Below are 12854 nucleotides of genomic sequence, written 5' to 3' on the forward strand. Positions count from 1 at the left end.
TAAAATTCACAACGACAGGAATTCACAGCCATAAGAGCGGATTTAAAGACAATTTTATTTGTTCAGTTTTATAAAACAGCAGTTTTCCTTTCATAAGGGAAAACTTCATGATCTGCATACAGAGGTAACCATTCTCTCAGCTGTGAACACTTCAAATACAAAATACTTTTTTATGTGCATTCAGAATTAAAACAGTATTACAACATAGATACTGCCTGCATTAAATATATATGAACTGTTTTGTTTACTAGAGTAAACTAGACACACAACCTATGGGACACACATCTGAAACCATTACTTTTCACATGCTTTAGGACCATCCCCATTTCAGTAATATTTGAATACTGAAATTTTGTACTTGTTCAGGTTAAACTAGCAGGATAAAGACTGCCCCTACTTACAGTAAGTTGTGTTAATGAAATAGCATACATGCCAGAATTTACAAGGACACAATACTCCAGTACCTCTTTGGTCAGTGTGCAGCAAGAGGTTCTGCAGTGTGATATCTCACTTGAGATGGATGCATGTCGTTGCGACTTCGATCTTTAACAAAAAATTGGTCAACATTTCATGCTGGGCAAAGATGAAACTCCAGCCATCTTTTGTTGGATCCTACCATAAATTAGGTGTTCTGTGCTATGCAATAAGGTTTAATTTTAAAGAAGACCGGTTTCTTCCTCTTCCTCAGAAAGAACATACGTTTATCATTTTACATGTTTGCAGTCAAAGGATACAAAGGCCATGAGTGAATTTAAGACAAGGTGTAACTGTACTTCTGCAATAGGACAACTACAGGATGACTGGGGAAAAAAATCTGACTTGTGCACAGCGTCCAGTGAGTGCAATAACTATGACAATCTTATACTTTGCTGTTTCAGGCCAGTTTATTCCCAATGCTAACAATGCATCCCTCCTGGCCACTATGACCCAGACAGACATTTCATAAGGCTGTAAGTAACGGCGTTTCAGAGACTCCACATTTATTTCTATTTCTTTTTGTACTATTTCTTTTTTTCCTAGTTTTTCTAACAGCACCAAAATTGTTTGGGATTTTTGTCCTTCGCTCAAAGATTAACAGCACAGTGAAATAACTGCAGGACACATACACAATGCTTCAGCAAGCTGTTCTCCAAGTGAATGTGTCAGAGAATTTCTTAGTATCTAAACATAAAATATATAAACAGTGAACTCAGTTACACAAATGGGAAAAAGTATCACCTTAAGGCCTTCAAAAACAAGAAATGGAAAACCATAAAGGATATCAAATACAATAATAACAAAACCCATTCAGTTACAATATTGTAAACCCATGTGACAAAGCCATCATTACACAATATATTAATGCTTTTACTGTATTTCTAAATATCCGGTAAATATCTATATTTAGAGTAGCTAATCACACAGTGACAAGATTTAACATCCATGTTGGCCAGTACTCATGTGACCCTGAAAAGTAACTGCCCAAGGACAAGCCTCTGCAGTCTTAAGCCCTTGAAAATGTTTCAAGTACCATTCTTAAATTAGATACAACAGTTGAGTCTATGTGGACATAAATGTGTGTGGGAGGTGTGAGAAAGCACTTACATGGCTGCATGTATGGAATTGTCACTGTGGCTGATGAAAGCATCCTAGTCCTGTCCTGGGGGGGGTCCTGGCTGGCTGCTCAGTGTAATGGGAGGGGGTTGGGTCAGGTGGCTGAGTTAGAGAGTGCCAGATGGGGCTCAGAGGTAGTCATCCTCACTCGAGGGGGATGAGAGGGAGGGCTCATCGACATCAAGCTCGGCGGAGCTGGTGGAGGGGCTGCGGCTCATCCTCCACAGGTGGGTGGAGAAGCTCCGCCCCCAGCTGCAGGGCTGGCCCATGGGGCGGAGCAAGCGGACCAGCTCTGCCGCCTCTCGCCAGTAATCAGTTCACTTGCTGATTCCTCGAGAGCTGCGCTGCTTGCTCATGGTGGTCAACATCTGACTGATGTAGGAGGTCAAAAGGTCATCCATCTTGTAGCCCTGGGAGCCAAAATGAAGTGTGTTGACAGGATTACATACAATTAATACTCATGTAGTTGATGTTCCATTCTACATCTTATCATTGCTCCATCTTTTCATCTGAAAATAAATATTTTCTTTAACTCTAGAGCTATAGGACAGTTTGCATTTCTGTTTCTGTGAATTTCTTTCTCACCAGTGAAGTCTCGCACAACAACTTGCTGCCGCGCACCAGGTTTCCGATGGTGATGTGAAAGTAGGTGTTGCCGCTGCTCCAGTTGGAAATCTTCGTGAAGGGATGTGTTGTTAAGATGTCCTGCAGAAAAGCAGATTGTGAGATTATAAACACGAGCAGAAACAAACCTGTCTTCACACATACAAACATTAGCACAGGTTGATAGAAGCATATATATATATATATATATGTACCCTTCAATACACAACAGGAAAACATACATATTATTTTATTAGCAGACAGCCCTATGCACAGGGTCCCCCACAGTTTAAACAGCTGTGCTGGCAAAAATACATGCTAATGTTGAACTTAGTATTATACGCCATTACACAGGGGAACACACATTTTGATACGTAATCTGGGAAGGGGAACTCAGTTTGACACACCTTGTTCTTTGGGTCAATCAAACTAACACCATGCTTGTTGATGGCTATAAGCAGAATCTCCGGGAAGTTTGGCTCTGTGGTTTGCTGTGGAGAACATTTTCAGAGAAAATCAAAATGAGGTGAAATCACAGATCCACACTCCCATGATGTGTGTTGACCTAGCCAATCTCCTGGGCCCAATTATGGTTGACTGAAACTCTTCATGAAGCTACAGATGTTAGAAACAAAACTGGGACAGCTAAAACTGCCAGGCCAGGAAACAAAATGGCTACACTGATCACTCCAAGTGAACTCAGAACTCAAAGATCAAAGTATTTCTATTAATACTGTCCCACTGCTGTCAAAAATTTAATATAGGGTCACAGATTTACTTTTTTCAGTAGCCATTTATTGACGTGGAATCTGTATAAATTACGCATCACCAACAGTTAATATATTGTCTAGAAGAAAATAGGATTGATTACCTTTACTTCAAAAAAGGCAGATCCAAATGTTGCCCATTTGAAAATGATTTTTAAGAACATTAACTTGGCCTCCTCTCTAGACTTCCCTGCCTGCTTGTTGAAGTAGGCCACGACAGACTGGGAAAAGACCAAAGAAGCATTAAAACATGCATAGCAGTGTTGAACTTTCACCTGCAACACTTTCACCCGACATGACCTCTCATGACTCGCCTACCACAACCCCAAACTGACAGACACTATTGCACAAAACGTCCGTGTCCTTCTTAACTGTATATGAAGTTCTATATGAAAATACAGTCCAATGAAAAAAATGGGATATGCTTTAGAGACTTATAGTTCTGTCAACACTGACCCGTTTCCAGTCATCGGGCGAGAGCTGGCGGATCAGGTCCTGGGGCACGAGCTCCTTCAGCATCTTGGGAATGGTGGGAAAGTGGGACTTGTCATCCTCAAACTTGACACGGTAAATAAGGGCCCCCAGCTGGAAGACCTCCTCGCGGGAGCACTTGTGGTAGCCACGCAGGTACTTGGGAAGTTCCTAGCGAGTTTGGACAAAGGAGAGTGTCACTATCCATCTCTCACACAAAAATACACATAGACACACTAGTATATATATATATATATATAGATAGATAGATAGATAGATAGATAGATAGATAGAAATATAAGTTCTATGTAGATAAACTATCAATGCTCAATAAGATCTCAGTGCTGTAAATTACCTGGCTATAAACACATGGCAATATATAAGACACTGCTTTCACACTGTATTGAAGTTTAATTAAACTAACAAATACAGTAATATTTGAATGGGAATTTAGCTCTGTCACAAATATTTTAAGCTGAAATAACTTCCAGAGAAGCTTGTTTAATTTGATATAGAAGTAATACTAAATGAATTACCTGGTAGTAATGGAATATGGAGTCAGCAAAAGAATCCTTCCCCGGTACAGTGTTAGTCCACAGCTTTTTCATGAAGAACACCTGGTACGTTAATGAAGGCACTATACCTGCACGGGAAAAGGCAACATCCGACATTTTTGCATGATGATGGGGCACTAAAAAAACACCAGGAGCATCTGTCACAAAACAAATGACATGCAAATCCAAACAAGATATGGCTCAAACCGCATGCAAATTTTTACCATCTTTTGCAGGTCTGGCTTTCTTGATCCAATCAGTCAGGTGCCTGACAAAGTCAAAGAAGAAGTCTCCCTCTGGTACACTAATCACCTGAAACACAGCGTCACAGCTTCGTCAGCTTCATTCATTAGTGTGTCAGTTTCATTAAAATCTTCCACCTTCATTTCATTTTCATTGTTTTCCTCAGACTCATTTATTGTACAATGGCCCCTTTTAAAACCACATGGTAACTTGGCGCCTTTTCCATATGCAGTTGGCAAATTTAAAGGGGGCACAACGAAGCAAAGATCGTCTTGGGATCAAATTAAACGAAAACATCCAATAGTTCATCAAATAATTCACTATTGGAAAATAAGGCTAAAGCCATTTAATGCAACACAAACACGTCTGTTGTTAATCAATTCTAAATGGCATTGATTTATTGGATAGGTTTAATCCCTGTAGCCTACTAGCACTAACACTAACAGAACGAAAGGTCTGTTTCCCCAAGACATCTCATAAACTGATAAATGATAATAAAATGATAACTGAAGGAACACTGACCCACCCACTCCTAGTGGAATGAAGCCAACTATGTACCACCACTGAACACTTTCACTGATATAGCCACTGGCTGGTTCAGACTTTACTTGTGACATCCAGGTTAAGAGCCCAGCATACAGTAAGTTCAGAGCAAAACTGAAACACATGACAGGTCCAGCATTTCATGCCATGAATATACAGTACAGCGTATGAATATACAAGACTATGAATATACATGCAAGACTACCTGATATTTCTCACCCCAGATGCTGACAGGGGAAACCAAATATACTGATTTACTGGGTACTGACTGAAACAGTAAAAAGATGTAGCATTGTATATGTCAGTAATGCTAAGTGTCTGATGTGCCTTTCAATCCCACAATGCACAGGGTTTCACAGGTGCTAAAATTGTTTATGGCCACCATTTCATACCTTGTCAGAAATCTTCACAAACAAGCTGAATCCATCTGGGGACTTAAGGAGCAGTCTCTCAGAGATGTTCAGGCAGAAGTCCTTGGCTTTTGTGCTAGACTCCACTTCAAAAGCCTGAAATTAAATTTCAGAAATGATTTTGCCATGCCATAACAGAATCTTAATTTAGAGGGAAAGGAGGGGGCACATTCGCACTAACCAAGTTCACAGTTTAAAATCCCTCTGATCCTGATAGTGCAGGTGAAAACAGCGAGAACTCATTACATACAATTCTCAGTAGAGGTATAAAATGAGATTTTTATTAAAACCGAAACGAAAATTAAATCTCATTAAAAGGCTTTTTTCCTTAAATAAATCATACACGTCTGATTCATTCCCTCTCCTGTTCCAGAGCAGTCCCTCTCTGACTCAGTAATCTCCTCTCTGAACTACTGCCATATGAAAAGGATTTCAAAGGCTATGGAAATTAGGCAAAGAAGTAAACCAGGATTTTTTGCAAAAGATACTATGGCAAATTCTCAGTAGAAGATGTTTAAAAAATTATTTTGAAGGAGAATACTGAGGGAATATAGGCTGCAAATTTTTCTAAGAATTACTGGTGAGGTTAGTAAACAACATAGGAACCTATGCATATGGAACAGGATGTGAAAAGGCGGTATGGGCTCTGGCGTCAGCGCTCAGTGTGGGACACCTGAATATTTTAGCAGACAGCAGTGAGGGCAGGTGCACTGCACTGCAGCAGGACTCCACGTCAAGACCGTGTCAAACTCAGTGCACCCATAACGAGGAGCTGTGGACTGGAGACAGGGGTTTTTTTGGTCTTGTGACAGCCTCACCTCATCCGTGTCATCAGGGAAGTACACTTTGTGAAAGATTTGCGTGGTTTTGTGTTGAATGGCCTCCACCTCCACCAGGTGTGGGGGATACTTCCTGGAGCCGTTTCTGATTTAAAAAGATTTAAAGGAAAATAAATTATAGAGAACGAGGTGAATACTGAACGACTGAGTATATCACTTGACCTCCAACGGTTGGACAGGTTTTTCTGTACAAAAAGAGTGGGTGCCATACTGACATTTGAGCAAAAACTTTGAATAAACAGTAAATAAACCGAGTGCCGCATCCTAGATTATGTACTAAATTAAGTCCCAGAAGAGGAGAGAGAGAGAGAGAGAGAGGGAGAGAGGGAGAGAGAGAGAGGTTTATAGGGTTTATAAGGTTTATAACAAGTCTCTAGAGTGTCCAGTTAGTCCAGTTAATTATGCAGTGTATATTTATCTTTCTAAAGTAGGATGACAAATTCTCAGTGCTCCATCATCAAACCCCTGGACATTTAAGTTACTTTTTCATATTTCTAAACAAAAGGAAAGTAATTGGGGCCCAGTCTTCATTAAAATGATAACATTATTTAAACATGTGTTCTTGTGTTCGTGTGAGTGTGTGTTTGTGTTCATATCTATATGTAGCACTGTACTCCAGTCTATGGGAGGCAAAAAGTATATCAAATGGTATTTGATTCGATCAGTTAGTCAGGTCTGTAGTTTTTGAACAATGCTACCTCAGGGCCTTCTGCAGCCGTTGCATGCAGTCAGGGGCGAGGGGGTGGTGTTTCTTGGACTGCAAGAACCTCTGGACATGGGGCAGAAGCACATTGCTCGGGGGAAAGAGGCCTGTACAGAGCCACAGCAACTCCCAGCCCTTCTCCTCACTATACCTACGAGGAAAACACAAACACACCCGCTACAGTCAACCACAAGAGGACCACAACAATGCAGCCCAGAATGGTCAACCGAGCAGACCACAAACACAAACCACTGAGTCAATTGACAGAGGATGAAAAAAGAACAGAAAACAAGCCAGTATTACACAAACATGGTACAGTGCGTGCACTATAGTCAACAGGAAGAACAATAAAAAAACACACTGCAGTCAACAGAGAAGACTATACAGAAAGCCCAAATCTGTCAACCGAGAAAGTATCACATAGTCAGTCCCTCTGCAGTAAGAATGCGTGCCAAGATTGAGAAAAAAGAACATTTGTTCTCTGTGACTCAGCTACTTCACAGAGAGAAAAAAGAAAAGAGAGACAACAAAATGAGGACATACAGAGAAAGGATTTTCTGCACAGTTTTTAGTGTTTTACTGCTCCCCAGTGTTCTCTGACAACATTACATCATTTTTTGGCACAGACTAGCTTTGGCAGGTGTATTAATATAATGAAAATTAAATCATATCTGAATGGTAAATATACGCAAGATCCAGGCATACACTGGTATAGCCACCCTTCGTGGTAACAAAATTCCCCATCCCTGCTTCTGAAAAGCATCAAAATGGAAGAGTCCACAGTGCAACTGTGGAATGAATCAGAGGACAAAGCACGTTGTTGCCATATAAAACTGAATGGGGCACAGATGGTGCATAAGGTGTCAATAACAGCCCTCCACTTTCAGCGGTCATTTGCAACATGTTTATCATCACACAAGAAAAAACCCATCGCCTCCAGCTAAAAAAAAACCTACACAGTATGCATGCACATAACAGACATGGCACCAGTGAGGAAAGCTGCTTTTCACAGCATGACGGACAGACGGGCGACTTACTTGATGTGGTTGTCAGTGAGCTGCTTGAGGATCTGGCAGAAGATCTCATCTTTCAGAGGTTCCGCCTTCAAGGCCCCTTCAAATATCTGGTCAGTGAGCTCGTTGACAGTGCGCGTTCGCTTGGATGGGTAATCACCCATGTACTTCATTATAGGTGGAGGAGACGTCAAGGAGACATTGCAAAGGGTTAAAAAGATTCAGAATAGAACATTACCGCAATCACCACCTCAAATATTAGTAGCAGGGAAAAAGGATGAAACTCTGGATTACTATTGTTAGGACACATACACTTTATTATGCCATTCTATGTCCAAGTCAAAGCAAATTTGGCAAGAAACAGTGGCAATAATCTGAACATTTTGTTTAAATAAATAAAAAATATATACATTTTTTAAATTGTCTCTGATGAGCTACATTGTAAATGACAAGATGATTTAAGTGAGACTGATTGAAGATTGATGTGAAGGATATCAATGAAGGACATGCAGCCCTCTTGGGAAAGCTCCTCATGGTTCAGCACCTTCTTCAGCAGCGGCTGCTTGATGGGCTCTCTGGTGCAGGACCACAGCTTGTCCTTCCCCCTGTTCTTCGTGATCATCACCCGACTCAGCGTGTGCTTTGGAGGGGGCCTGGAAGACAGCAGCGAGAGAGAGAAAGAGAGAGAGAGATAATTAAAAAGAGAGACGCTATGTGTGTGGAGACCAGGTGGGCTAAGGGGAGTGTAAAGTTTTTCAGAGGGTGATGTAACAAGGGTACAGCAGACAGGGGGATGCTGGGTACCTGAAGTAGTCGTAGGAAAACTCCTCCAGTGTGTATGGTTTAACCCTTTCCTCACTGTCCGTCAGGACCAGCTGCGACACACGGATGGACTCCTGCCGCTGGTCTGGTGTCATGGTGACCAAAGCCTTGAACACAGAGAGAGAACTTATTAACAATTTAATTTTTAATTTTTAAAAATAAATGTAATATCCTTTTTGTTATGAAATTCACACTTTCATTCATGTTAATTCTTATTTTTTTAACTATGTGAATATGTTTGTTTATTTTTTAATATGTTTGTTGTGAGTGTTGTTGGTCATACTTGTTGCATGTTGTATATGTGGTTTCCATGTTTCAGTGAATTGTAGTATTATATGTGTTACTTTAGCAATATGACTGTAGTTGTCCTGCCAATAAAACAAATGGAAGTTGAAAAACTAGCAAGATAGAGAGAGAGAGAGAGCCTTGTAAACTTTTACATGAAAACAACAGGGCACTGAGAGAGATTGCATTTGTGGCCACTTACTACAATGTCAGGCAGGGGTCTGGTTACTGTGGGCAGCACATAGACACAGTCGGCTGGGAAGTCGCCCCTCTGTTTGGTCCTGTCATTGATGCCATGGGCCCATCCTGAATTCATCACCTGCTCCCCAGTTTCCTGGTCCAGGAGGATGAGGTCACCCTTTGCAAAGCTCAGGAAGGTGGAGTCTTCCCCAGCTAAAACAGACAGGAACACACAACTCTTATTGTGAGGTTTTGGATGGTACAAGTTCTATCTAGTGAGGTCACATGCTGACTTATTCTTTTTTTAAATTTACATTTATTCAGAAAATTGAACAAAGTGGAAACCATGCATCTCTTCACTTTACAGCTTCTAGGCAAAGATGCCTACTGGATTTAAGAATCATAACAAACACTGAACACAAAGCTGCCCTCACTGGGATTGGGGTTGTCCTGCAGGGCCACAACAAACTTTGACCTCCCCCTCAGCCCCTCCAGGAAGGTGACGACCAGGTCACGGATGTCCTCAGCGTTGTTGGAGGTGAAGGTGTACTCGTCCCCCTTGATAGTGGCCAGAGTGAAGCTCTGTCCTTGTAGCTTGCCTCCTCTGTAATGGCAATGTGTGGCACTGCTTACAGGGTAGCACTCATCCTTAGTGACACAATCCATCATTCATGCTCTCTGCACATCCCTGCCTCTTATATTTGCAGCCAATAACTTAAGTTTTTTTCTGGTGGCTAAATTCAAATCTCTCTGTATTTACAATGATGATATGTTTATGACATCATGATGTCACATAAATCCAACAGTCTTCAGAGGTTATGAGTATCTTGATCAGGACAAAGATTGTGATCAAAATGGCTGCATTGCTATATAGCAACATTCATTAATATTCATGATCAGACAGACCTTGAATCTGAATGACTGGCAGCTAAAATATCTCTACACATTCTACATAGTGCTAACAAAAGAGATCTAAAACAATGGTATCACTGCTAATTAATATGCATTAGCACATGCCTTCACTCTTGCGGCACTCTTCTGTCTGAGTAATTCAGTGCCAGTGTTGTCAGCATAAGGCTCTGATGCTTCTGAGTCACAGTGAATACTGCCAGTACCTGCTGCTGGACACTGCCATGATCTCTGGGAAGGAGAGCTCCAGCAAGACCTGTTCCTGTTCATCCACAAAGTAAACTCCCGTCCAGTTCACAGCCACAATGACATCATTCTTTGGCAAGCTGGGACCTGGGCAGGAAGAGGAAGTAGCAGTGTTTTTACAAAAAAGTAAGAAATTCTGACCTGGAGCAAAGTAAGGACCTCTTGAGTATGGTGCACACCTGAAAACTTGAAGGCCTCATAAAACCGGGAAAAGAGCAAAGGCCACTTATATCGAGCAAAATCCACTACTTCCTCCTTAACCTTCTGTGGTTCCATCCTCTTCTGTGTGTAGATTCCCTGCAATGGAGAAGAGGAATGGGGCATTGAATGAGACAAGAAGTGAATGTGTAAAATTGGGTAGGAAACAGGGAAAGAGGTTGAAGGGGGAAAACAGATGAATCTGCCTGGCTGTAACAGACCCTCTATCCCAGAGGTCTTGCCTGAGTAAACTGGAGCTATCAAAGTAATTGGGCTGGCAGGTAATTTTACAGCCTTATCTCTGAGAAACACACTCCAGGAAGTGCTAGTTCAGCTATGTCCTCCGTTGGGAAATCCATGCAGTCTCGATGATGAAGTGAGGTAAAGATGTGGTTTGTCGAGGGGTGTGGTGGGATGACTGGGACCCAGTGCATAGCAGTGATTAAACCGTACCTTTTTGTGTGCAGCCATGATGAACTGGGCCCACTTCTCCACGGTCCTGGAGGAGTTGATTTCGCGGTCGGGGATGTAGGAGGGTATGAGGCTGAGCAGACGTTCTAGCAGAATCTCTGCTCCGTAGTCGACATAGTACTGCTGCGAGGCCAGCTCTGCCAGGTCCTCCTCCTTATCAGATTATCAGCATTAGAGAAGGCAATGCAAGCTCTTATTCTATGGTACACAGTATGTTACTTTAGACAATTAAGGCTGAGACTGGACCACCACCCTCTGACACCACCCCAACCCACCCTCCCTGCACTCACCCTATCACAGCGGTACTCCCCGAACTTGACCCCCCGCACAATCTGCTGGTAGATGAGGTTGGTGGCCACGTTGTCATCAGAGGGGTTGTGCCAGGGGGTGAAAATCTCCTTGCGGAAGAACAGCCTCCAGGGGGCGTTGCGCTCCTGTGCCCCCTGCTCCTTGGCATACTGCTCGCACTGCGACACCGCGTCCATCACATGGTCATTCCCGCTGCCCAGAGAGGACACCTGCCAGGTGCATGAGTATATGGGGATAGGGTTCACCATAGAAATGCAGTAGAGTTGGTAAGGGGGCATCATGACAACCACACCCTACACTAACATTGTACTGTGTAGTTGGGTTTTTAAGACTCTGGCCAAGGAAGATGAGTTTTCATCTCCTGATATTAGGGCAATATATTAGTTTTGAAGTCCACTTATAGATGAATGATAGAATTTCAAATTGATTGACAGTTTAATGAAATTGAAAAGCTATCGCTATAAGCACAGTTGCACAGGATTACCGATTAAAAGCATAGCACTGAGTGGCAGTAATACTCATGAAACGACACTAATGAACCTCTGAATGACTGGTGATATCAGTGTTTTAATGAGGACTTTAATGAAGTTCAGTATAAATAATCTGATAAAGCGCGGCTCAGCTCAGCTGCTCCTGTACCTTGTCGAAGAGGGCGATGTAGAGGGAGAAGCCAAAGCGGTCCCTCAGGCTGATTTTGTCGGCCAGCGCGTTGCACAGCTCCTTGGCCGTGGTGGCCGAGTCCGTCAGAAGGGTCTTGGTTGTGCCATCCATGAAGGTCACCGGCAACATGATGGGTTTCTTAGATTTTGTGGCCTGAGAGCAAAAGGAAGCAACAAGTATAGTACTTAAACCCAATTTTGATCAATCTGAGCTATGTGGCCTGCCTTGTATACCCCTAGCAACAGAGACAACAGATCAGATTATACTCCCTAGCAGCAGAGACAATAGATAGGAAGGATGTTTGGGATCTGGAAAACAGGGGCGGGGGTGGGTGTGAAGTGGGCCGGTATACCTGGAGCTCCAGCCAGGATGGGGGCTGTGTCCTTGTCCCATTGACGAAGGTTCTCCTCAGACGCTCCTCGCAGTAAGGGGCGTAACCAGGGGGCCCACCACCAATGAAGTTCCTCAAATACTGCAATGTGCAAGATAGGGGAGAGTGGGAGTTATTATGGAATCAGTAGTTGCCATGGAATCACCCAGAAAAACCAATTATAATGGTTTGAGGCGCCATGCAACCCTTATTGGATCGTGGAAAGACATAAGAACGCAGAATGTTTCAGTTTCTTCACAGAAAATCATTGAGTCATTGATCACAATGGAAACTTTGTAATAAAAAGGGAATCTCTATGTATAAGACTTACTTTGACAAACTTTTCGGACGGGGCGAAGCAGCCTACACAGAGTGAAATGAGGATCCAGCCACGGGCGTGGCTGCTCTTGGACGGGTTCTGAGTGAGCTGTTTACAGATCTGACAGTAGATCTCATCTCTGGGCAAAAAACAGCAAGGTGTCAATGCAGTACCACTGAAACTTAATTTGAATTCATGATGACAGTCAATAAATATTGATAATTATAAATGCTCATATTCATCTACTTGAGCATCTATGATAATATGACAATGCGTGGGAAAGCAAGTCTATTATACATATATCAGATGGATGACCAATTCTGAGATGTCTTTTAAAGAGATGCCT

General features: G+C 42.3%; 1 protein-coding gene across 3 annotated transcripts in view; it reads right to left on the bottom strand.

Annotated features, from left to right (window-relative positions):
* Nucleotides 1-36: 36 nt before the first annotated feature.
* Nucleotides 37-12854, bottom strand: part of myo7aa (myosin VIIAa) — a 47666-nt gene continuing 34848 nt past the window's right edge. For all 3 annotated transcript variants that reach the window (XM_035385399.1, XM_035385401.1, XM_035385400.1), the window contains 22 exons: nt 12521-12647; nt 12172-12291; nt 11799-11972; nt 11141-11368; nt 10833-11003; nt 10361-10478; nt 10142-10268; nt 9461-9630; nt 9049-9239; nt 8544-8668; nt 8235-8392; nt 7764-7917; nt 6722-6877; nt 6003-6108; nt 5167-5280; nt 4213-4300; nt 3971-4077; nt 3420-3605; nt 3068-3184; nt 2604-2687; nt 2179-2298; nt 37-2003 (listed from right to left, as the gene is read on the bottom strand). In XM_035385399.1, coding sequence (XP_035241290.1) covers nt 1911-2003; nt 2179-2298; nt 2604-2687; nt 3068-3184; nt 3420-3605; nt 3971-4077; nt 4213-4300; nt 5167-5280; nt 6003-6108; nt 6722-6877; nt 7764-7917; nt 8235-8392; nt 8544-8668; nt 9049-9239; nt 9461-9630; nt 10142-10268; nt 10361-10478; nt 10833-11003; nt 11141-11368; nt 11799-11972; nt 12172-12291; nt 12521-12647 — 3034 coding nt within the window. In that variant the 3' untranslated portion in view covers nt 37-1910. The remainder of the gene's footprint in view (nt 2004-2178; nt 2299-2603; nt 2688-3067; nt 3185-3419; nt 3606-3970; nt 4078-4212; nt 4301-5166; nt 5281-6002; nt 6109-6721; nt 6878-7763; nt 7918-8234; nt 8393-8543; nt 8669-9048; nt 9240-9460; nt 9631-10141; nt 10269-10360; nt 10479-10832; nt 11004-11140; nt 11369-11798; nt 11973-12171; nt 12292-12520; nt 12648-12854) is intronic.

This window comes from Anguilla anguilla, chromosome 12 (genome assembly GCF_013347855.1).
Source record: "Anguilla anguilla isolate fAngAng1 chromosome 12, fAngAng1.pri, whole genome shotgun sequence".
Classification (NCBI taxonomy): Eukaryota; Metazoa; Chordata; class Actinopteri; order Anguilliformes; family Anguillidae; genus Anguilla; species Anguilla anguilla.